Genomic DNA, 22,008 nt, shown 5'->3' with positions numbered 1-22,008 from the left:
CTAATTGATAATTAGAAAACACTTTTGTTATGTTATTATGTTAGCACAGCTGAAAACTTGTGCTGATTATAGAAGCAATAAAACTGTCCTTCTTTAGATTAGTTGAGTATCAGCATTTGTTGGTTCGATTACAGGCTCAAAAGGGCCAGAAACAAATAACTTTCTTCTTGAACTCGTCAGTCTATTCTTCTTCTGAGAGATGAAGGCTATTCCAACCGAGAAACTGCCAAGAAACTGAAGATCTCGTACAACGCTGTGTACTACTCCCTTCACAGAACAGCACAAACGGGCTCTAACCAGAATAGAAAGAGGAGTGGGAGGCCCTGGTGCACAACTGAGCAAGAGGACATGTACATTAGAGTGTCTAGTTTGAGAAACAGACGCCTCACAAGTCCTGACTGGCAGCTTCATTAAATAGTACCCGCAAAACACCAATCTCATCGTCAACAGTGAAGAGGCGACTTCGGGATGCTGGCCTGCTAGGCAGAGTTGCAAAGAAAAAGCCATATCTCAGACTGATCAATAAAAATAAAATATTAAGATGGGCAAAAGAACACAGACACTGGAAAGAGGAACTCTGCCTAGAAGGCCAACGTCCCGGAGTCGCATCAATTTGATGTTATTTTAATGGACAATAAATTAGCTTTTCTTTCAAAAACAAGGACATTTCTAAGTGACCCCAAACTTTTGAACGGTAGTGTATGTTAATGAGGGTGGGGCTTAAGCTGCATCCCTGTCTCACCCCCTTGTGCTGCCACACATTTCTTTCCACAGGGCATCAAGCAAAGTTGGTGAAGCCGAATGTTCTGAATAGACAACAGTAATACCGAAAACTGGAACAAAAAGCAAATTGTCTAAAATTGGAGTAGAGTGGCCTCAAACTCTTCACGGAGCAGCCTGTTAATTACAAAAAAAACTGCGAAAGCTTTGTATTGAAGTGGGATTGCACATTTTGCAACTCATGCTTACATCTTCGGTCATTGTGGGAAAGACGCATCATTAAAAACATTTGTAAACAACTGACTGCAGTTCAGAGCCAACCTGGATACTGAGGAGATCCTGAGGGAAATCGATAAGAATCAACAGCTTCATGCTATAGAGGAACAACATACTCCATCCTGGAAAGATCCGGCTACTGTACCTCACAGAATAACTCTAACCCGACAAAAAAAAGAAAGACAGATTAATCTACAGACACGGATGATTTACTTAGTAGAGGCTAGTGCTCTTGCTGGAATCCATGCAACACAAATTGTGTTTGTAGGTAGCAGGGCTGAGGGGAAGTTTGGAGTTTAGCCAGAGTGAAATTCTCACGCTCCAAGGAGAGAACAAGGCACTCACAGCCAAGGTAAAATCCCTCGATTCCAACATGGATTGTCTACTCAGGGAAAACAGGGTGATAAGTGGGTCGCTACTAGACATACAAACCCGGAGCATGTGTGAAAATCTAATATTTTCTGGGATTCCTGAGGACTCATCCAATAATCCAGAGGGGGCGGTCAGCGAGTTCATGCAATCCGCTTTGAAACTTCCTCTAGAGACTGTAAACAAGGTTGTTTTCCACTAGGGTTGCACATTTTGGTGAATATTCAGAGGTGGAAACTTTCCGTGGGAAGAAATGGGAATAAACGGGAATATATGGCAATTAACGGAAATATATGCAAATTAATATTAATACCATTTAAATGTAGATGTTTTTTGCATTGGATATATTTACCATACCACATGGAGACAAACATGAACATTTTACCTTATCATAAGTAGAAATAATTGCAAATGATTAAATTCTTCCAATAGAAATAAAAAAAACTTTATTTATGAATTGAACTTTAATTAAATGAATTGACTCTTCACATGGGATGATTTCACTGAACAACAAAAGAAAGGGAATATTGAATGTACCCCAATGATCCATCGCATCTCCCAAAAACGTTTTCAACATACATCTGTAAAATGATAGTCTAGAAACTAAAGCTTTGGTTGTTTTCCTCTCAGGCATCCATGTCTTCTCCCTGGACCTCTTCAATGTCCACCTCTTGAACATCAGAATCTGAGGCCTCATCTTCACTGTCGCTTTCCAACCTTGTTGAGGATGGCTCGTTGTCAGGCTCAAAAAGCCTCAAATTTACCCAGATGGCCACCAATTTTTCAAACCTTGTATTGGTCAGCCTCTTGCTTGCTTTGGTGTGTGTGTTCCCAAACAAGGACCAGTTGCGCTCTGAGGCGTCTGATGTTGGTGGGTTTTGGAGGATGATGGAGGCAACGGGAAAGAGCCTCAGATCCGCAAAGTCCCTTCCTCCAGGTGGCTGATGAGATATGTTGGCACGACTGCCATATTGCATCTCCATCCCAAAGCCCTTGCTTGGAAGTGTACTTCGCCAGACTGCCAAGAACCTTGCCCTCATCCAGGCCAAGGTAGTGAGATACGGTAGTGATGACACCATAGGCCTTGTTGATCTCTGCACCAGACAGGATGCTCTTGTCAGCATACTTGGGGTCCAACATGTACGCTGTGGCGTGTATGGGCTTCAGGCAGAAGTCTTCACGCTTTTTTATGTTTTTCAGAACTGCAGTTTCCTCTGCTTGGAGCAACAGTGAAGTGGGCAAATGTATGCATGCACAGGCAGACTGTGATATCGGCAGACTGTGATATGGCCATTTCTTGGAGAGACTTCTTCCCCTCCAGGAGACTGGCAAACATGATGACAACACCACCTCAACAGGTGTTGCTGGGCAGCTTCAATGTGGTGCTCTTATTCTTCTCACTTTGCATGTTGAGGTAGATTGCTGCTATAACTTGATGACCCTTCACATACCTAACCATTTCCTTGGCTCTCTTGTAGAGTGTATCCATTGTTTTCAGTGCCATGATGTCCTTGAGGAGCAGATTCAATGTATGAACAGCACAGACAATGGGTGTGATGTGAGGGTAGGACTCCTCCACTTTAGACCAAGTAGCCTTCATATTCGTAGCATTGTCTGTCACCAGTGCAAATACCTTCTGTGGTCCAACGTAATTGATGACTGCCTTCAGCTCATCTGCAATGTAGACCGGTGTGTCTGTTGTCCCTTGTGTCTGTGCTCTTGTAGAATACTGGTTGAGAGGTGGAGGTGATGTAGTTAATTATTCCTTGCCCATGAACATTCAACCATCCATCAGAGGATTGCAATACAGTCTGCTTTCTCTATGATTTACTTGACCTTCTCTTGAACTCTGCATCCAGCAAATTAGTAGATAAAGCATGTCTGGTTGGAGGGGTGTATGCTGGGCGAAGAACATTCAGAAATCTCTTCCAATACACATTGCCTGTGAGCATCAGTTGAACCAGTTGCATACACAGCTCGAGCAAGACATTCATCAGCATTTCTCTGACTACGTTACTCCATTGTGTCAAAATAACTTCTGATTCCAGGAGGACCATCGATAAGTTGTCATTCATAATTTTCACCTCGAATAGAAGTAGAGGGACTTTTGTCAGAGGTTGCTTGTTGTGAGCGCTGAGGGAACTTTATGCACTTGGCCAGATGATTCTGATTATCTTTGTTGCGTTCTTTATAAAAGATTTGGCACAGTATTTGCAAATGTACACAGCTTTTCCTTCTACATTAGCTGCAGTGAAATGTCTCCACACATCAGATTTTCCTGGCATTTTCCTGTAAAGGTTAGAAAACAATGAGTAAATTCTTTTTTAAATACAATTCCAGGTACATATGAATAGTTACGCAGTTAGATTAAACAACTCCTTTGTAAGATAAATGTTTTAAAATTAAACATGTATGGAAACAGATGAAATAACACTCCACAGATAGCAGGCTCAAGCAAGCTAAAACTCACATGGTAGCAAAAACTAACTAGCAGAAATTGTTAACAAGTTAGAAATGATTTAAACACACTTTGCTGTACTGTTTACTAGTTAACAAAAAATCATGTATGTCATAGAAAATATATTCACCCCACCCAGTATTGTAATCAAAACTTACCAGAAATCATGTAGTCCTTGGCTCAGACAGTGTAGTAGTGTGGGCTCAATAGCATCTCATTAGTGTGCAAGATCTTGAGAATCAGCTGTACATGTGATGGAAGAGTGCACTGCACATGTGATGGAAGAATGCACTGTGCATGCAGAGGGTTGCAATTCCATTGAATTGGGGATAGTTTAACCAAAATATTCCACAAGACCTAGAAATACCTTATGTGATTCCCACAAAAAACTGTTATAAGTTAACTTTTTTGATGAATTTAAGAAAAATTACCAAAATTCCCGGGCTTAACTTCCCATGAAAAAATTTACCGGAAAGTTTCCGACCCTTTGCAACCCTACTTTCCACCAAATGCACAGACTTGGAGCGACAAGACCAAAGGTCCCCGACCTATCATCGCAAAATTTGAACATTACCAACAAAAGGAGATGATCAAAAGCAGGGGAAGGGAGCATAAAGGGACCAAATTCGGTCTCAATGACCAATTTCCCCGGGAGATAAACAAACATCGCAAGAGGCTGTATCCTGTACAGAGGAAACAGAGGGAGAGGGGTAAGTGTGCTTTTTCATTGTGGACAAACTCTTTATAGATGGACAGCTCTTCTGAGAGAGCTCCATAACATCATGGCTGTACTAAATTCTACGGGGACGTCAGGTCACAAAAAAAAAGTATGAGAACTGTAAAAATGTCTGAACACTATGAAGTTGATATGAACACACACACTCAATTACATGCTCGCTTACACATACGGACTTATACAGTGGCTTGTGAAAGTATTCACCCCCCTTGGCATTTTTCCTATGTTGTTGCCTTACAACCTGGAATTAAAATAGATTTTGGGGGTTTGTATCATTTGATTTACACAACATGCCTACCACTTTGAATATCCAAATATTTTCTATTGTGAAACAAACAAGAAATAAGACAAAAAAAACGAACCTGAGCGTGCATAACTATTTAAACCCCCCCCCCCCCCCCCCAAAGTCAATACTTTCTAGAGCCACCTTTTGCAGCAATTACAGCTGCAAGTCTCTTGGGGTATGTCTCTATAAGCTTGGGACATCTAGCCACTGGGATTTTTGCCTTCAAGGCAAAACTGCTCCAGCTCCTTCAAGTTGGATGGGTTCCGCTGGTGTACAACAATTTTAAGTCATACCACAGATTCTCAATTGGATTGAGGTCTGGGCTTTGACTAGGCCATTCCAAGACATTTAAGTATTTCCCCTTAAACCACTCGAGTGTTGCTTTAGCAGTATGCTCAGGGTCATTGTCCTGCTGGCTGGAAGGTGAACCTCCGTCCCAGTCTCAAATCTCTTGACGACTGAAACAGGTTTCCCTCAAGAATTTCCCTGTATTTAGCGCCATCCATCATTCCTTCAATTCTGACCAGTTTCCCAGTCCCTGCTGATGGAAAAACATCCCCACAGCATGATGCTGCCACCACCATGCTCACTGTGGGGATGGTGTTCTCGGGGTGATGAGAAGTGTTTGGTTGGCGCCAGACACAGTGTTTTCCTTGATGGCCAAAAAGCTCAATTTTAGTCTCATCTGACCAGAGTTCCTTCTTCCATATGTTTGGGGAGTCTCCCACATGCCTTTTGGCAAACACCAAACACGTTTGCTTATTTTTTTCTTTAAGCAATGGCTTTTTTTCTGGCCACTCTTCTGTAAAGCCCAGCTCTGTGGAGTGTACGGCTTAAAGTGGTCCTATGGACAGATACTCCAATCTCCGCTGTGGAGCTTTGCAGCTCCTTCAGGGTTATCTTTGGTCTCTTTGTTGCCTCTCTGATTAATGCCCTCCTTGCCTCGGACCGTGAGTTTTGGTGGGCAGCCCTCTCTTGGCAGGTTTGTTGTGGTGCCATATTCTTCCCATTTTTTAATAATGGATTTAACGGTGCTCTGTGGGATGTTGAAAGTTTCTGATATTTTTTTATAACCCAACCCTGATCTGTACTTCTCCACAACTTTGTCCCTGACCTGTTTGGAGAGGTCCTTGGTCTTCATGGTGCCGCTTGCTGGTGGTTCCCCTTGCTTAGTGGTGTTGCAGACTCTTGGGCCTTTCAGAACAGGTGTATATATACTGAGAGCATGTGACAGATCATGTGACACTTAGATTGCACACAGGTGGACTTTATTTAACTAATTATGTGACTTCTGAAGGTAATTGGTTGCACCAGATTTTATTTTGGGGCCTCATAGCAAAGGGATGAATACATATGCATGCATCACTTTTCCATTTTTTTTTTTAGATAATTTTTTGAAGCAAGTAATGTTTTCAGGATATCAATGACTCTCAATTGATATATATATATAGTGGTATGGTATTAGAATAGGGAAGCATATAGCTGTCAAAATCCAATTTAAAATACACATGGAATAAATCCATATCATATTTGCTATATGCTTACCTAATAGAATGTACCTTTATCAACTGAACCACGGTGAGAACATTGTTGGTGTTGGCTTCCAATGACATCGTATCTTATGTCCTTTCACTCAATGTCAGTAATGTATTATGGGGTCAACTAGTTTTCTATTCGTAGTCAGGAAATGACTCTATGGCAGTGGTCGCCAACCATGGCCCTGAAGAGTGCAGGCTTTTTGTTCTAATCCAGCACTATGATGATACCCTACTAAGCTAATGTACTTCTCATCAACACCATGGTTAGCTGAATCAGGTATGGTTGTGCTAGCCTGGGTGACAGTCTGTTTCTGCTCTCTTGCCAACAACCTATGGAATTGTCATGCCCACTTGAAACAGACTGGTAACCAGGCATTTACACCCTCACTCATTGGCTCAGCTAGAGCAACCTAGCTGCTTTCTTTGTGTAGCACATTCAATGAGAGAGAGAGATTCCTCTTGTCCAGATGGGATAGGGCAATGCGATGGGAATTGCGTCATCCGTGGATCTGTTGGGGCAGTATGAAAATTGTAGTGGGTCTAGTAAGGTGTAGGTTATATGATCCTTAACTAGCCTCTCAAAGAACTTCATGATGACAGAAGTGAGTGTTACAGGGCCATAGTCATTTAGTTCAGTTACGTTTGCTTTCTTGGGTACAGGAACAATGGTGGACATCTTGAAGCAAGTGGGGGCAACAGACTGGGATAGGGAGAGATTGAATATGTTCATAAACTCCAGCCAGTTGGTCTGCACATGCTCTGAGGACCCGGCAAGGGATGCCATCTGTGCCTGCAGCCTTGCGAGGGTTAACACGCCTAAAGGCATAGCTGGACTATTTGTACTCGTCCATGTTCCCTGTCACCTTGCTGTGGTTAAATGCAGTGGTTTTGCGCTTTCAGTTTTGCTCGAATGCTGTCATCTATCCATGGTTTTTGGTTTGGGTAAGTTCTAATCATCACAGTAGGAACAACATCCTCTATGCACTTCCTGATGAACTGAGTCAGTGTATACGTCAATGTTATTCTCAGAGGCAACCCGGAACATATCCCAGTCTGCATGATCAAAACTTGAAGCATAGATTCTGATTGGTCAGACCAACATTGAACAGTCCTTACCACAGGAACTTCATGTTTAAGTTTCTGCCTATAGGAAGGGAGGAGCAGAATGGGGAAAGGGACAGGGAAAAGGGGATACCTAGTCAGTTGTACAACTGAATGCATTCAACAGAAATGTGTCTTCCACATTTAACCCAACCCCTCTGAATCAGAGAGGTGCGGGGGCTTTAACCCCTCTGAATCAGAGAGGTGCGGGGGCTTTAACCCCTCTGAATCAGAGAGGTGCGGGGGCTGCCTTCATTGATGTCCACGTCATCGGAGCCCGGGGTGCAGGTGTTGTTGGGGGTTAACTTCTTTGCTCAAGGGCAGAATGGCAGATTTCGAACCAACGCTCTTAACCGCTAAGCTACCTGAGCCTTGATCTGATATGCCGAAGGGAGTGCGTGGGAGGGTTTTGTAGCCGTGCTGGAAGGGGGAATAGTAATGGTCAAGAGTTCTCGATGAGTGAGTAGCGCAGCCGATGTGTTAACTTTGGTAGCGCTTTCCTCAGAATTGCTTTATTAAAGTCCTCAGCTACAATAAATGCAGCCTCAGGATATGCGGTTTCCAGTTTGCACAAAGTCCGCTGTAGTTCTTTGAGAGCCGTTTCGGTGTCGGTGTTAGGGTGAATAATCACTGCAGTGTCATGGGAAGTAACTTCAGAGCAGCTCGTAAATGAGTCAGGAGTTTAAGTCATATTTAATGACTTTTTAAAGATGGCTTGAATCATTTAGAGAGAAAATAATCACTTAGGGAGATGAAATGTAGGGGAGGGAAGGACTTGGAGTAATGCTTTACTGCAGTTAACGGTGTAACTCAAGGCAATTTCTGTTTAATATGTTTTAGTGGTTTGGAGTTATACTGTGTGCTTATATATACTGTACGGCATACAAAAAACATGGGATACATTTAAGATTAACTGCGTTACATCCAAACTTTACTTCAACAACATTGGAAATTAGTGAAGGGTTTGTGCTCTCGGTCGAGCTGCCCTCTTGTATCCGCTTGTTTTCTTTGTAAACTCAACTCTTGTATCATGTCTTTACTAACATTGATGCCAACATGACACGTGGCCTTGAACCTTACCAGACTAGCATAATCAAATGAATGAAGAAGTCATCCTCTTGTTGTGTCATTATGTAACAAGCTTTAGACATGCACAGGGTGAGCATGGCTTGGGCTTATTCTATAGCTTGTGTGTGTCTACGTGTGTGCAAATGAACTGGGCTAATGTCATGCATGCGCTGGATGAAAGGACCTGTGTGTGGGTTTAGGAGCCACTCAAGTGAGACAACACCGGCTCAATGGGCACGTTTCCTCTGCACACACATACGCGCACACACACACACACACACACCTCACAGCCACTGTGTGTATAATCCCTGAGATCAAATCGCTGTTAACCCTATAGAGGTCAAACTACAAAGGCTCTGGCCCTATATCTTCTTTATTATGTGATTACCACTCCAAGTACACCAGTCAACTCCACTTCCATTCCAGTCCATTCAGGAGGCATGGAGAAATCACCGTAGGGAAGGGTCACCAAACTTTAGTCCCCCAATCCTAGCAGGCTTTTGTTCCAGACCAGCACTACCTGTCGTACTACTACCCTGATAACCCTCAAATTAGTGAATGTATTCATCCCCCTCTCTAACATCTTTACCCTCCCTCTTCTCTCCCCCTCCACCTCAGCAGTTAAAGTTCCTGAGAGCACAAAGCCTGACTCAGTCTTACTAGAGAGAGAGATGGGGGGGTAGAGGGGGGGGTGAGAGACTGACAGCCCAGGGTGGTATGTTTACATCCCCTGCCCCCCCCCCCCCCCCCCCCCCCCTCTTCCCTGAGGGTGTTGGACTGACCCTGCCCCTGGCCTGAGTGATGGGCCTGCTCCCTGTCCGACGGGTCGCTCAACTATGGAACCCTGGAAGGGGGAAGGGAGAGGCCACTAGGGCTATAGAAAGAGAGTTTCTGTTTTTCGAGCTAGCGTTTTGTCAGGGTGATTGACACTCACAGACTGAACGGAAAAAGACTCATTCGTGATGACAAGATGCATGGTGTGCAGGGACTAGTGGTGATTGTGTACGCTGTTCCTCCCTCATTTTCTCCCTCTTTCATGCTGTCTTGATCTCTCTCTTTCTTTCAATTACATTTTTTTTTAAACGTATTGATATGGAAAGTAAGAGTGCTTACATTCAGTGGTGGTAAAAGTACCCAATTTTCATAAAAGTAAAGATACTTTAATAGAAAATGACTCAAGTAAAAGTGAAAGTCACGCATGTAAAATAGTACTTGAGTAAAAGTCTAAAAGTATTTGGTTTAAAATATACTTAAGTATCAAAAGTATAAGCCATTTCAAATTCCTTATATTAAGCAAACCAGGCGGCACCATTTTCCTGTTTTTGATTTATTTATGGATAGCCAGGGGCACGCTCCAACACTCAGACATTATTATGGATAGCCAGGGGCACGCTCCAACACTCAGACATTATTATGGATAGCCAGGGGCACGCTCCAACACTCAGACATTATTATGGATAGCCAGGGGCACGCTCCAACACTCAGACATTATTATGGATAGCCAGGGGCACGCTCCAACACTCAGACATTATTATGGATAGCCAGGGGCACGCTCCAACACTCAGACATTATTATGGATAGCCAGGGGCACGCTCCAACACTCAGACATTATTATGGATAGCCAGGGGCACGCTCCAACACTCAGACATTATTATGGATAGCCAGGGGCACGCTCCAACACTCAGACATTATTATGGATAGCCAGGGGCACGCTCCAACACTCAGACATTATTATGGATAGCCAGGGGCACGCTCCAACACTCAGACATTATTATGGATAGCCAGGGGCACGCTCCAACACTCAGACATTATTATGGATAGCCAGGGGCACGCTCCAACACTCAGACATTATTATGGATAGCCAGGGGCACGCTCCAACACTCAGACATTATTTACAAACGAAGCCTGTGTGTTTAGTTACTCCACCAGATCAGAGGCAGTAGGGATGACCAGGGATGTTCTCTTAATAAGTGTGTGAATTGGACCATTTCCTGTCCTGCTAAGCATTCAAAATGTAACTAGTACTTTTGGTTGTCAAAAAAATGCACAGACCTAAAATGACTCTTGGTGGCATGCAGAGAAAGACCATAACAACCCCGGCCAAACCCTAAACCAGACGACACTGGGACAATTGTGCGCCACTCGGGAGTTCCAATCACGGCCGTTTGTGATACAGCCTGGAATTGAACCTCGGTCTGTAGTGACGCCTCTAGCACTGAGATGCAGTGCCTTACACCGCTGCACCACTCGGGAGCCCACTCGGGAATGTAGGGAAGTAAAATTAGTCAAAAATATAAATAGTAAAGTACAGATACCCCAAAAAACTACTTAAGTAGTACGTTAAAGTATTTTACTGAAGTACTTTACACCACTGCTTACATTGTCAAAGCAAACATAAAACAAGGATGGTTGAGTAAGACAGAAATCTTATCCTTTTCTCTCCCTGTTATCTCTCTCTTTCTCCTCTCTCTCTCTGTCTCTCTCTCCCCAACTCTTCCCATCTTCCCCCCTTTCTCCTTCCCCCTCTTTCCAGTAAGTTCACCATGTATTCATGGGCAGGTCAGCATGTCTGTGTTTTTAACCCACAGCTTCCCTGCCTTTTATATGGTATTTTTTACTGGGTGAGAAGCTCTGATTTACACAGGGAGGCCATTGAGTAAGGCTATGGGTTGTTAACCCCCCCCCCCCCCCCCCCCCCTCCTTCCATCAGATGTTTAACTTCAGTTTCACAGCAGGCTCCCCCAGCGAGTCTAACGTGTGTGTGTGTGTGTGTGTGTGTGTGTGTGTGTGTGTGTGTGTGTGTGTGTGTGTGTGTGTGTGTGTGTGTGTGTGTGTGTGTGTGTGTGTGTGTGTGTGTGTCTGCATTTTTTTGGGTGGGGGAGTCAAAATATGTTTGCGTTTTTCAATCAGTTTGTGGGTTTTCAGTGTGTGTGAGTTTTCATTCGAATTGTACAATTTGTGTGTGTGCAGGTGTGCTTTGTCAGTGTCAGCTTGTGTGCCCACACACACAGACGTCTCAGCGTTATTCCCAGAGTCCTCCTCTCTCCTCTGAATTACTGTAAATATGGAACCTTCTCTACCACATGACCAGCAGGCTTTTCTGCCTTCTCAGCTAGTCGAACCACGCCCGATGTTATAAGCCAGCAGAGTGTGTGTGTGTAACTCTGTACACCTCTATAGCACAGGAGGCTGCTGAGGGGAGAATGTCTCATAATAATGGCTGCAATGGAGTAAATGGAATGGTATCAAACACATGGACACCATGTGTATAATTTGTTCCATACCATTCTGTTTATTCCATTCCAGACATTACTATAAGCTCATCCTCCCCAATTACGGTGCCACCGTTGTCTCTTATTTTCCGTCTCTCACTCTGTCACCCTTTTATCTCCCCCTTTCTCTCTCTCGCTCTTTGTCTCTCTTTCTTTTTTCTTTCTTTCTCTCTCTCCTTCTGTCTGTAATATATTTGGTTCTTCACGTCCGCTGAGGGCTGTTGTTTTGACAGCTTTAACCTCCTCCAAAGCCGATGCTGTTCCTATCCTTCACTAGCCATTTGAGATCTGGCTGTGTGTGTGTGTGTGTGTGTGTGCGCTATGTGTATGTGTATGTGTATGTGTATGTGTATGTGTGTGTGTGTGTGTGTGTGTGTGTGTGTGTGTGTGTGTAGAACATCCAAATACGGTCTTTAACCCTGATTCTATGTCTCTCATTGTGTTCCAGAGCAGTCTACAGTGTACTCCATGTGGTCTGATGGCATCTCTGGAGCAGCAGGTTGGGGAGCTGAGGATGGATACAGAGGATAATGCGGTGGAGGCCTCTACTGAGCTGATGGACAGTTGGCCCAGATCAGGTAACACAACACTGCACAAATTGGACCCTTAAGTAGGGAGGGTTGCAAAATTCCCAGGTTTTCCAGATATTCCGATTGGAAGATTCCTGGAATCAGCTGGCAATAAGTAGTAAATATGGAAATCCTCCATCTGGGATTTCTGGAGAAAATGTTTTGGGGGAGGGGAGTTACCAGAATTTTGCAACCTTACCCTTAAGCCATTTGTTCAATCTATCATATTTCTGCTAAACACAGCGTAGCTATAGTCGGTAGTATGACTGTTTGGTGTTGAAGAAAGCAGTGTTGTACTACCTGAATCTCGGACTCAAGTCACAATTTTCATGACTTGTGACTCGACTCTGACTCGACCAGTTGTGATTTTGCTGTCATAAAGCCTTTCTCCCTTGCATAAGTCAACATGCAAGATGGCCACTGTGCTAGCAGCTAGCCTTATCAGCTAGCGTTCTAAATGACAAAATATAGTTTCAAATATTTTTAGACCTCATCATCCTAGGGAACCGTGACTCAACTCTGGACTCAAGTCAAGGGCTTGAGTCCAGAGTCCAGCCTGCTCTAGTTCCAGGCCTTTATGCTGTAGCTCCATCAGAGAGAGTCGTCACCGAGGCCCATTTAGTTTCTCTCCTTGGCTCAGAGGCTGACATCATTATATGAGGTGGTTTGGTAGCCTGGCAGGAACAATTGCAGGCAGACGCGTCGGCGCCGTTTTAGAATGGTTAACTTACCCCACAGTAGGCCCATTACTGCTCCGTACAGATGTAGGATCTTAATTTGATCACTCTTTTGTTGCAGAGAATTTTCCTGGACAGAAGGAAATGCAAACTTGTAGTGTATTTGAGTTTCAAAAATGCTTCAAAAGTTTGTCATTTCCGCCATGAAATTTCAGACTTAATTTGCCCTAACGAAAAATGTATCAACCCCTACAAAAATGTCTATGAATTATAATCCACATAATCATTAATATTTCCTGTTGCTGCAGTATTATTTTCCTTCTGTAGCAAACTGGCTCAAATAAAGATCCTACATCTGTATAGCTATCTCACCCCTATCTCACCTCATCCTTACTGTATTGTACTGTATATTTCACGCTAGTCTTTTTGGAGAGAGAGCCAAAGTCATATGTGATATAGAGGGATTTGTCGAGGGCTGCGTAGGTCATGTACTTTATGAATCAGTGCAGGAAATGTTTCCAAAGCCCACGTTAAATTGATAAATGCATTCCATTTTCAGAGGAGCATTTTTGCTAGGAGTTGAAAACTACTTGGCTTGGAGAGTTGTGAGCCGTCCAATGAAAATGTACTTTCGGCTCCCCGAAGATGGCAGGAGTTTTAAATCCATGGCTAATGTTGTGCCATTTACCTCAAAATATACACAGACGGCTGGCTATTTGGAGATTGAGGGCGGCATGTTGAAAAAACGCTTATAGAGACCTTCACAGGTTAAGAAAATGAAACCTTGAGAGGCATCAAATGCCTTCAGGAATGGCTAAATGACTAACATGTCATTCGCTTTCAACGTGAAAAACAACACAGTATATCTCCCTTAGAAAAAGACAAAATGAACTGGAAAAACACTAGACTCTCCTACATTCCAAGCTAGGCTAGTAATGCTGTGCTACCAGTCCTCTCTTCATAACTGAATGTTCCTCAGCTACAGTCAAATGAAAGAGATGCTGTGTAAGTCTTTTAAGAGTGGATACTCTTCTGTAGTTATTTTCGGGACCCAAATGTACTTACTTGCTTACTATACTTTTATTATTTCACAGTAACATACCCTTAAAAAAATGCACAGACCTAAAATGACTCTTGGTTGCATGCAGAGAAAGACCATAACAAATGAAAAAGGAAAAGCTCACTACTACACTAAAGAGATTACAGTGAAATCTAGAGTGAGAGCCAATATAATATAATGGGACCCACCCGTCTACGGCTGACAGAGTCACACAGGTTAACATGGCAGTCTCTTTCTATTCAAATCACTTAGTGTTCCGGTTCATAAGACAAGTAAGCAAGACAGTGTATGCTTACCCAATGACTGTAGAAACAACCATCCACAGGAAACACAGACTGTTGCACTTGCATACCAGTACTCCCAATGGTCATTTGGCTGAGACTTGAGTGGTATTGGTCCTGTGTGGCTCAGTTGGTAAGAGCATCAAATCAAATTGTATTTGTCAAATGCGCAAAAAACAACAGGTGTAGGTAGACCTTACCGTGAAATGCTTACTTACAAGCCCTTAACCAACTCAAATCAAATCAAAGTTTATTTGTCACGTGCGCCGAATACAACAGCAACAACCTTACCGTGAAATGCTTACTTACAGGCTCTAACCAACAGTGGATAAAATCGATTCTTGCTAGGGCCAATATGAAAATGTATGCACTCACTGTTGTAAGTCTCTTAGGATAAAAGCGTCTGCTAAATGGTTAATGGTATACAGTACATGTGTTTGCAGGTTTCTATGAGCTGAGTGAGGTCCTTTCTCCTCTGGGTCTCTCTGATTCCTCTGGGTTTGGAGAGCTCTCCTCCAGCGCTACCCGAGCCATCCGCATGGACTATGCCAACGACCAGCCCAAATCAGCCGGTGAGTGACCACACACAGTCGTACATTCTCACACGTTCACACACACACACACACACACACACACACATGTCATACAAATGCAGTACAGTCAGTGTAGCCTACACACACACTTATGTGAACCATTGACGTCATTATTACCTTCTTGTATCCAATTTCTGTGTGTGTGTGCATGTCATTTCTGTGTGTGTGTGCATATCATTTCTGTGTGTGTGTGTGCATGTCATTTCTGTGTGTCTGAAGTTTGTCATTTTACTTCAATATGTCCGACTTGATTTTCCCTTACGAAAATTGTATCAACCTCTACAAAAATGTCCATTAATTATAATCCACATAATAATTCACATTTCCTGTTGCTGCAGGATTATTTTACTGCTCAAACTGGCTCAAATTAAGATCCTACAAGATCCTACGGTTGCTCAGGAAATGCATTTATCCAATATAGAGCAATACTCATTTATACTTATGGGTATCTGTTTTTTACCAGGTCAGACTACGTGCCTACTAAATGTACTGTATATTAGTCCACATAGACAGTGCAAGATGCCAATAGTGATGCACTAAGTCCCCCACAAAGCAGCCGTTAACAGAAGCTCATTAGAGCCAGACACCATCAAATCAAATCACATTTTATTTGTCACATGCGCCAAATACAAGTGTAGACTTTAATGTGAAATGCTTACTTACAAGCCCTTAATCAACAGTGCAGTTCAAGAAGAAGAAAATATTTACCAAGTAGGCTAAAATAAAAAGTAATAATAAAAAGTTACAAAATCAGAATAACGAGGCTATATACAGGGGGCACCGGTACGGAGTCAGTGTGCGGGGGGTACCGGCTAGTTGAGGGGGGTACCGGCTAGTTGAGGTAATCTGTACATGTAGGTGGGGGCGAAGTGGCAATGCATAGGTAACAAGCAAACAGCGAGTAGCAGCAGTGTACAAAAGGGAGGGGGGGGGGGTCAATGTAAATTGTCCGGTGGCGATTTTATGAATTGTTCAGCAGTCTTATGGCTTGTGGGTAGAAGCTGTTGAGGAGCCTTTTGGTCCTAGACTTGGCGCTCCGGTACCGCTTGCCGTGCGGTAGCAGAGAAAACAGTCTATAACTTGGGTGACTGGAGACTCAGCCATCGCTCCCAAATAGCCCCAACCATAATGACTAATAACAAGCACAAACTAATTTCTTTCCAATTGCATTAAGGTGAAGGAAATATACTAATGGATTATCTTTTGAGTTCCCTGCCGTAAAGGGCTTCCAGCTATTAGATTAGGAAGATGTGCTCTTTAAAATAAACATGTTTCATTTGTATATTGTGCTTTTATTTTCTGGACACTACACTACAAAAAAGTGGTATTTTGTTGAGATAGATCCATGTCCCAGGCCATCTGTTTTGTAGATCCAGCTATGCCACTATCTAAAATGAATGAAAAAAGATAAGCACCATGTAATTTTCAGATTTGCTGTGCATATTCCATTAATTTGGGGTTGATCCACACAATCAATGTATACCTTTATTTAGCCAGGTACTGGATCTTCTATGATACTAACCTGGTTGGTCAAGAAACCAGGCATGGGATGTGGACATATCTTGGCATTAGACCCCTTATGAGATGTCTGCATCCCACATGGCACCCTATTTCCTACATAGTGCACTAAATAGGGAATAGGGTGCCATTGTGGACACATGCAGTGTGTTGTACAAGGCAGTGGTTCCCAAACTGTGGGGCATGCACCCTAGGAGGGGCGTGACGGGTCGGCAGCTGGGGCGCGGGGGTCCCCTCCCCCACAAAAAAGGAACCCAGTCCGGCTTTCAACTTACTCTTGAAAGTGGGAATAGTAGAATTCATAAGGTGACATTTCGACATTGGGTACTACATCATCAGTTTTCCTCTTGTCGTACCAGTAATTGCAGACCTTAGAGCAGGGATCATCAACTAGATTCAGCCGAGGGTCCATTTTATCTTGTCTTGTCGTACCAGTAATTGCAGACCTTAGAGCAGGGATCATCAACTAGATTCAGCCGAGGGTCCATTTTATCTTGAGCAGATGGTTGGGGGGCCAGAATATAATTACAAATAATTAGCAAATTGACCGGAAAAGTTGGAAACAGATAATATTTGACTAAAATATAATCATTTCAAACCTTGCTTACATTTGTATATGATCACATCTCTCTAGTATGCATACTTGGGAACAGTTCCTCAATGCTGGAAGGGGGGCCTGAGTGAAAAAGTTTGGCAACCCCTGGTGTGTGCCCAGTGACATAGATAAATTAGAGTACTGGGTGTGCTGGTGGAGGGGTGAAAGGAGAGACTGGTTGTTCATGTTTTGATGTGTAACTGCATCAGTGGACTGTCCTGGGGTGATTATGCATGGGCCTAGATTATAGTCATGGGATTAAGACAAGGCTGCTCTGTACAGACTCAGTCGGAGAGAGAAAAAGACCCACTGTACCATGTTAGAGACACACACAAGCACACGTGCACATACACACACTTACAGACTCTCTCTCTCTCTCTATCTCTTCTCTCTCTCTCTCACAAACACACAGGCAGAGAGACTGTCAAACGTTAACACTCACACACCCACACATACATAGACTCTCTAAGACACACACATACTGTACATAGACACTGTTAGAGTGCATCTTACCCAGTCTGGCCATGGCTGTGCTAAGCTGACGTTCCAAAAAGGAATGCGTCCCTATGGGATGCAGCAGACTAGTTTAGGGAAAACAGAAGTTGTGTCCCAAATGGCACCCTATTCCCTTTATAGTGTACTGCTTTTGACCAGAACCCTATGGGCCCTTGTCAAAAGTAGTGCACTCAAAAGGGAATAGGGTGGGACACAAGCCAGACTTCAGTTTGATGTACAGTAGAGTAGAGCCCTGGTGGTCAACCTCTTGTTACCTCAGCTGCTCATTCTATCTGAAGGATTCAACAGAACACTGTCTACGCCCCAAATGGCACCTTGTTCCTTATATAGTGCAGGACCCTGGTCAAAAGTAGTGCACTATGTAGGGAATAGGGTGCCTTTTGGAACAGAGCCTGAGTTGTGTCTGTAACCGCCTGGTCACAATAAACAGCGTCTGCTGTTTCTGCAGCTGTGTATTGTACGTACAGCTAGAAGTACATCCGTGGTGCCTGGTGTATGTTTGCTCATTCACCTGAGTGGGTTTGTATACCTATTTCCCATAACGTGCTCCTTTTCAAGGATAGTTTGTCAGCAATGCCTCACAATACTGTAAGTGCTACTGCAGGCTAGTGACTAGAGATGGCATTTCTTCAGAAGCGCCATAGCCCATTTGAGCAGTGGTCTAATTTCATCTGGGATAAAGGTAAAGTCTCAGTTTCGGATAGAAACATTTGTTTACCTGCAGGATTACAAGAACATTTTTGAGGGTTAGGTGGGTCAGGACACAAAATGAGGGAACCACTCTCTTAGGCAAAGACCAAATTAACAAAAACTATTGGTTTGAGATGAGTGGGAGCGTGGTTCCCCCATTTTGTGTCCTGACACACTCCAACATCCATTAGGCTGTAATAAATAGTGTGTTGGTCCCTCAAGTATACGGCATATTGCACTTGCACTTTAAATGTGTAGCTATAGCACTTTCAATTAATTATTTTGTGTAGTTTCTGTGTTTTCATGTTTTATGTACGTCTTTTTGTATGTCTTTTTAAGCAAATGACCAAATAAATTTTCCCCTGGTGGGATAATAAAGTTGATCTGAATGACAAAATCTCACTGTAGACGCATCATTAGCCTATGTCTGTGGGTTCACATGTCTGTGGGTTCACATGTCTGTGGGTTCACATGTCTGTGGGTTCACATGTCTGTGGGTTCACATGTCTGTGGGGTTGTCCTCTGCTTTGTCTGATTTTAACCGTGTTTTTGGTTCTGTTTTCCAGGGGAATTCTTCGTGGCCAATCGGGAAGGACAGCCAGAATCCGGGTCCCGCCCCACAGTCCCCCGCTCCTTCTCGGCCCCCTATCCCTCCCTGGAAGGCATCGCCGAGGGGGCCGGCGAGGGGGAAGACGAGGTCTGGGCCTGGGACCACAGCTCGGGGCCAGGAGGAGGGCTGGATGTGGAGGGGGAGCCCACGGAGGAGGACTACCGTCAGGCCCAGCGTGTTGAGACATATATCCTGAGCCTGATCCAGCGGCGCGCCCTGCCCCCTCGGCCCGGCAAGCCCCGCACCGCCATCACCGTGGCCCGCCAGAGCAGCCTCTGCCGCAAGGAGCCCCAGCCTCCACCAGCCGCTGCCTCCAACCCTGAGCACCACCCCCACCACCACCAAGCCGCTAGTCCCCCTCCCTCCGAGGGTCCCCCTGCTTCCTGGGCTTGTCACATTCTGGACCAGGAGCCGTACGCATGCATTGCCTTGCTCCCTGATGACTCCCCTCTCCACCATCACCACCCTCACTCTCACTACCCCCAACCAAGGCCCAGACAACCCTTGGCCAACACCCGCTCTGCCTCCCTGGACTCCCCCTGCAGCATACCTCCATCCCAGGACCCCAGCAGCCACGAGCCCGACTCACCCCATCCCTTCCACCACGGCTACCCGGCCCCTCCCCCGCCCCGTTCGCCTCCCTCGCCTGACGAGCAGCTGGTCAACGCCCAGTACATCCCCGCCCAACCCCTCCGGGCCCCCACCGCCAGGGCCTCCGCACACTCCCACTCCCACAGGGGGGCCCCTGGAGGACCCAAACCCAGTCGGGGCGCCTATTCTCCAGAGAGGGGTTCCCAACAGCAGCCTGCCCCACAGCAGCTGCAGCAAGCCAAGTCTAAAGCCGCCCCCAAGAAGTGTCGCTTTAGCGAGGAAAGGGAGAGGGAAAGGGAAAGGGAGAGGGAAAGGGAGAGGGAGAGAGACAGGGAGAGAGAGCGGGAGCGGCCAGTAGGCTCCAAGAAGCCTGGAAGACGAGCCTGCAGGTCCCAGTCTGAGAACAGCCTCAATGGGCAACGGGGCGTCCCTGAACGCAAGTACAACACGGTGGAGAGAGACGGGGGAGGATCAGGGTCAGGGAGCGGCCGCGGAAGCCAGTCCAAGGGGAGGAGGCCCCAGCCGGGCAGCACAGGCTACCGCCGCTGGCGCTCCACCCTTGAGCTCAGCCAGGATGAAGCTGAGCAGCCCCCACAGCCGCCCCCAGCTGACCAGGGCTCCAGGCGTACCCGCAAACCCCGGCCGCCTCCCCCACCTTATGCCTACATCAACCCACACCCGCATCATCACCCCCATCTGGAGTATCTGGACCGAGAGCTCGCAGCCCTGTGTCGGCCCGAGGAGCGCTACCCCCACCCGGGGCAGGGCGAGTCCGAGTCGAGCCTGAGTGAAGACTCGCCGGCCTCCAGCTCACTGTCAAGTGACTCAGACGAGAGTGGGGGTCTGGTGTGGCCCCAGCAGCTCCCCCCTCAGCTCTCCTCCCCTCCGACGGCCACCGCTCCAGCTGGGGCCCCCCTGCAGCCCAAAGCCTTCGTCAAGATCAAGGCCTCCCACGCGCTCAAGAAGAAGATTCTGCGCTTCCGCACGGGCTCCCTCAAAGTCATGACCACCGTTTAGAGTGCCGCACAGGACCCGTGCTTAGCAGTTGGGGGTTAAGACAATTTAGTGTCTCTCTCTATATGCACCTGGTTTCCTTTGAGGAGAAGCGCTGTTTGTTTTGAAGAGCAGCAAGTACAGAAGACAGCAAATTTAACTCACTGCACTGCCTAACTGTACATACATACATAGACTCTTTGGCTTTCAATGCATCTATCACAGGTATCAGATCTGCCATAAACCCTCCTGAACAAGCAAACAGAGCTGAGCCTGAGCTCTAAACTATGATCCCAGATCTGTGAGGCTTTCGGCTATTGCCTGAGCCCAGCCAGACGGGGTCTGAGACGAGATAATATGCTATGGGGCTTGAGTTGGGGCTAGTGGTCACTAGGGTGGCTAAAGTAAACATAAGACTGGGACCCAGAGCCAAAGAACCCCCCCCCCCCCCCCCAAAAAAAAGGCCTTATCCCCCTATCATCCCCCTTTCCCTCCCCCTGACAGAGAGTACTGTGAGCATGATATGTCCCGTCATGTGACCTGTGACTCAGCATCAACGTGTCTGTAGTCTAGGTTGCGTTCCAGGCGCGCTACATTGCAGACATTGTATCAACCAATGGATATATGCCATGTTATTAACTGCATAACGCAGTTGGGTATCAGACTGCTAAATCATATAATGTGGTTAGCTGATACGTTAAACACCTATCTAGCTGTGAAATCTGGCGTTGTCATATCTGGCAGGAGTATGCAATGTAGCCTGGAACGCTGCCCTCCTCTGCACATGACCACCTGTGTGGTGTGATTTACCCACTCCTGTATTTATGAATGTAGTCTGTAAATAAAATGAGCTGGGACCATGGAACCTTAAGGGGACCACAGAGGTCTTGTCTCTCGACCACCGGCTGTCAATGTGTGTTTCATTGGACGGAGAGAGAGTGAAAGTGAGTGACTGTGGGTGTGTTTGCCTCTCTAGCTCTTTAAAGCTCTCAAGCTGTGATGCATAATTAGTGTTGTTAGTGTTCCATCCTAATTCGCACCCAGGTTTACCACGCAAAAGACCATGCATGGGCTGTGTCTGAAAACATTACTGGCTGTCAAATCCTTGCTGTTCCTGTTTACTCAATTCCTCACCTTCCTCTCAAAGCTCTTTGGAGGAGGAGGAGGCCCAAGGGCAGGATCTTGGGTACTCTGTTCCAATGCACTTTGAGAGGGAGGAGAGGACTGGTGGAAACAAGGACGGAGGATGCAAGGATTTGTCAGCTAGAAATGTTTTCAGACACGTCCATGGATGGGCTCTTTCTAAAATATGCTTTCTTCAATTCCTTGCTTACTCTTTCCTCGCCTCCTTCTCAAATTGTATTAGAGGAAAAGATCTGAGGTGAGGAAACTTGGACCTTCTCTTCCAATGCATTTTGAGAGGGAGTTGAGGAGAGCGGATGCTAGGGGAGAAAAAGAAACCCAAGCTGGACGTCCATTTCAGAGCAAGGA

At 45.4% G+C, this 22,008-nt stretch overlaps 1 protein-coding gene across 2 annotated transcripts in view; it reads left to right on the top strand.

The window, feature by feature from the left end:
- The window catches only part of LOC120056957 (dapper 1-like), a 35,581-nt gene extending 14,166 nt beyond the window's left edge, over positions 1-21,415 (top strand). For both annotated transcript variants that reach the window (XM_039005268.1, XM_039005267.1), the window contains exons 2-4: positions 12,273-12,402; positions 14,855-14,983; positions 18,890-21,415. In XM_039005268.1, the coding sequence (XP_038861196.1) occupies positions 12,303-12,402; positions 14,855-14,983; positions 18,890-20,541 (1,881 nt within the window). In that variant the 5' untranslated portion in view covers positions 12,273-12,302 and the 3' untranslated portion in view covers positions 20,542-21,415. The remainder of the gene's footprint in view (positions 1-12,272; positions 12,403-14,854; positions 14,984-18,889) is intronic.
- Positions 21,416-22,008: the final 593 nt, after the last annotated feature.

This window comes from Salvelinus namaycush, chromosome 12 (genome assembly GCF_016432855.1).
Source record: "Salvelinus namaycush isolate Seneca chromosome 12, SaNama_1.0, whole genome shotgun sequence".
Lineage (NCBI taxonomy): Eukaryota > Metazoa > Chordata > Actinopteri > Salmoniformes > Salmonidae > Salvelinus > Salvelinus namaycush.
The sequence above is the reverse complement of the archived record's forward strand: the minus strand, read 5'-3'. Positions and strand labels throughout refer to the sequence as shown.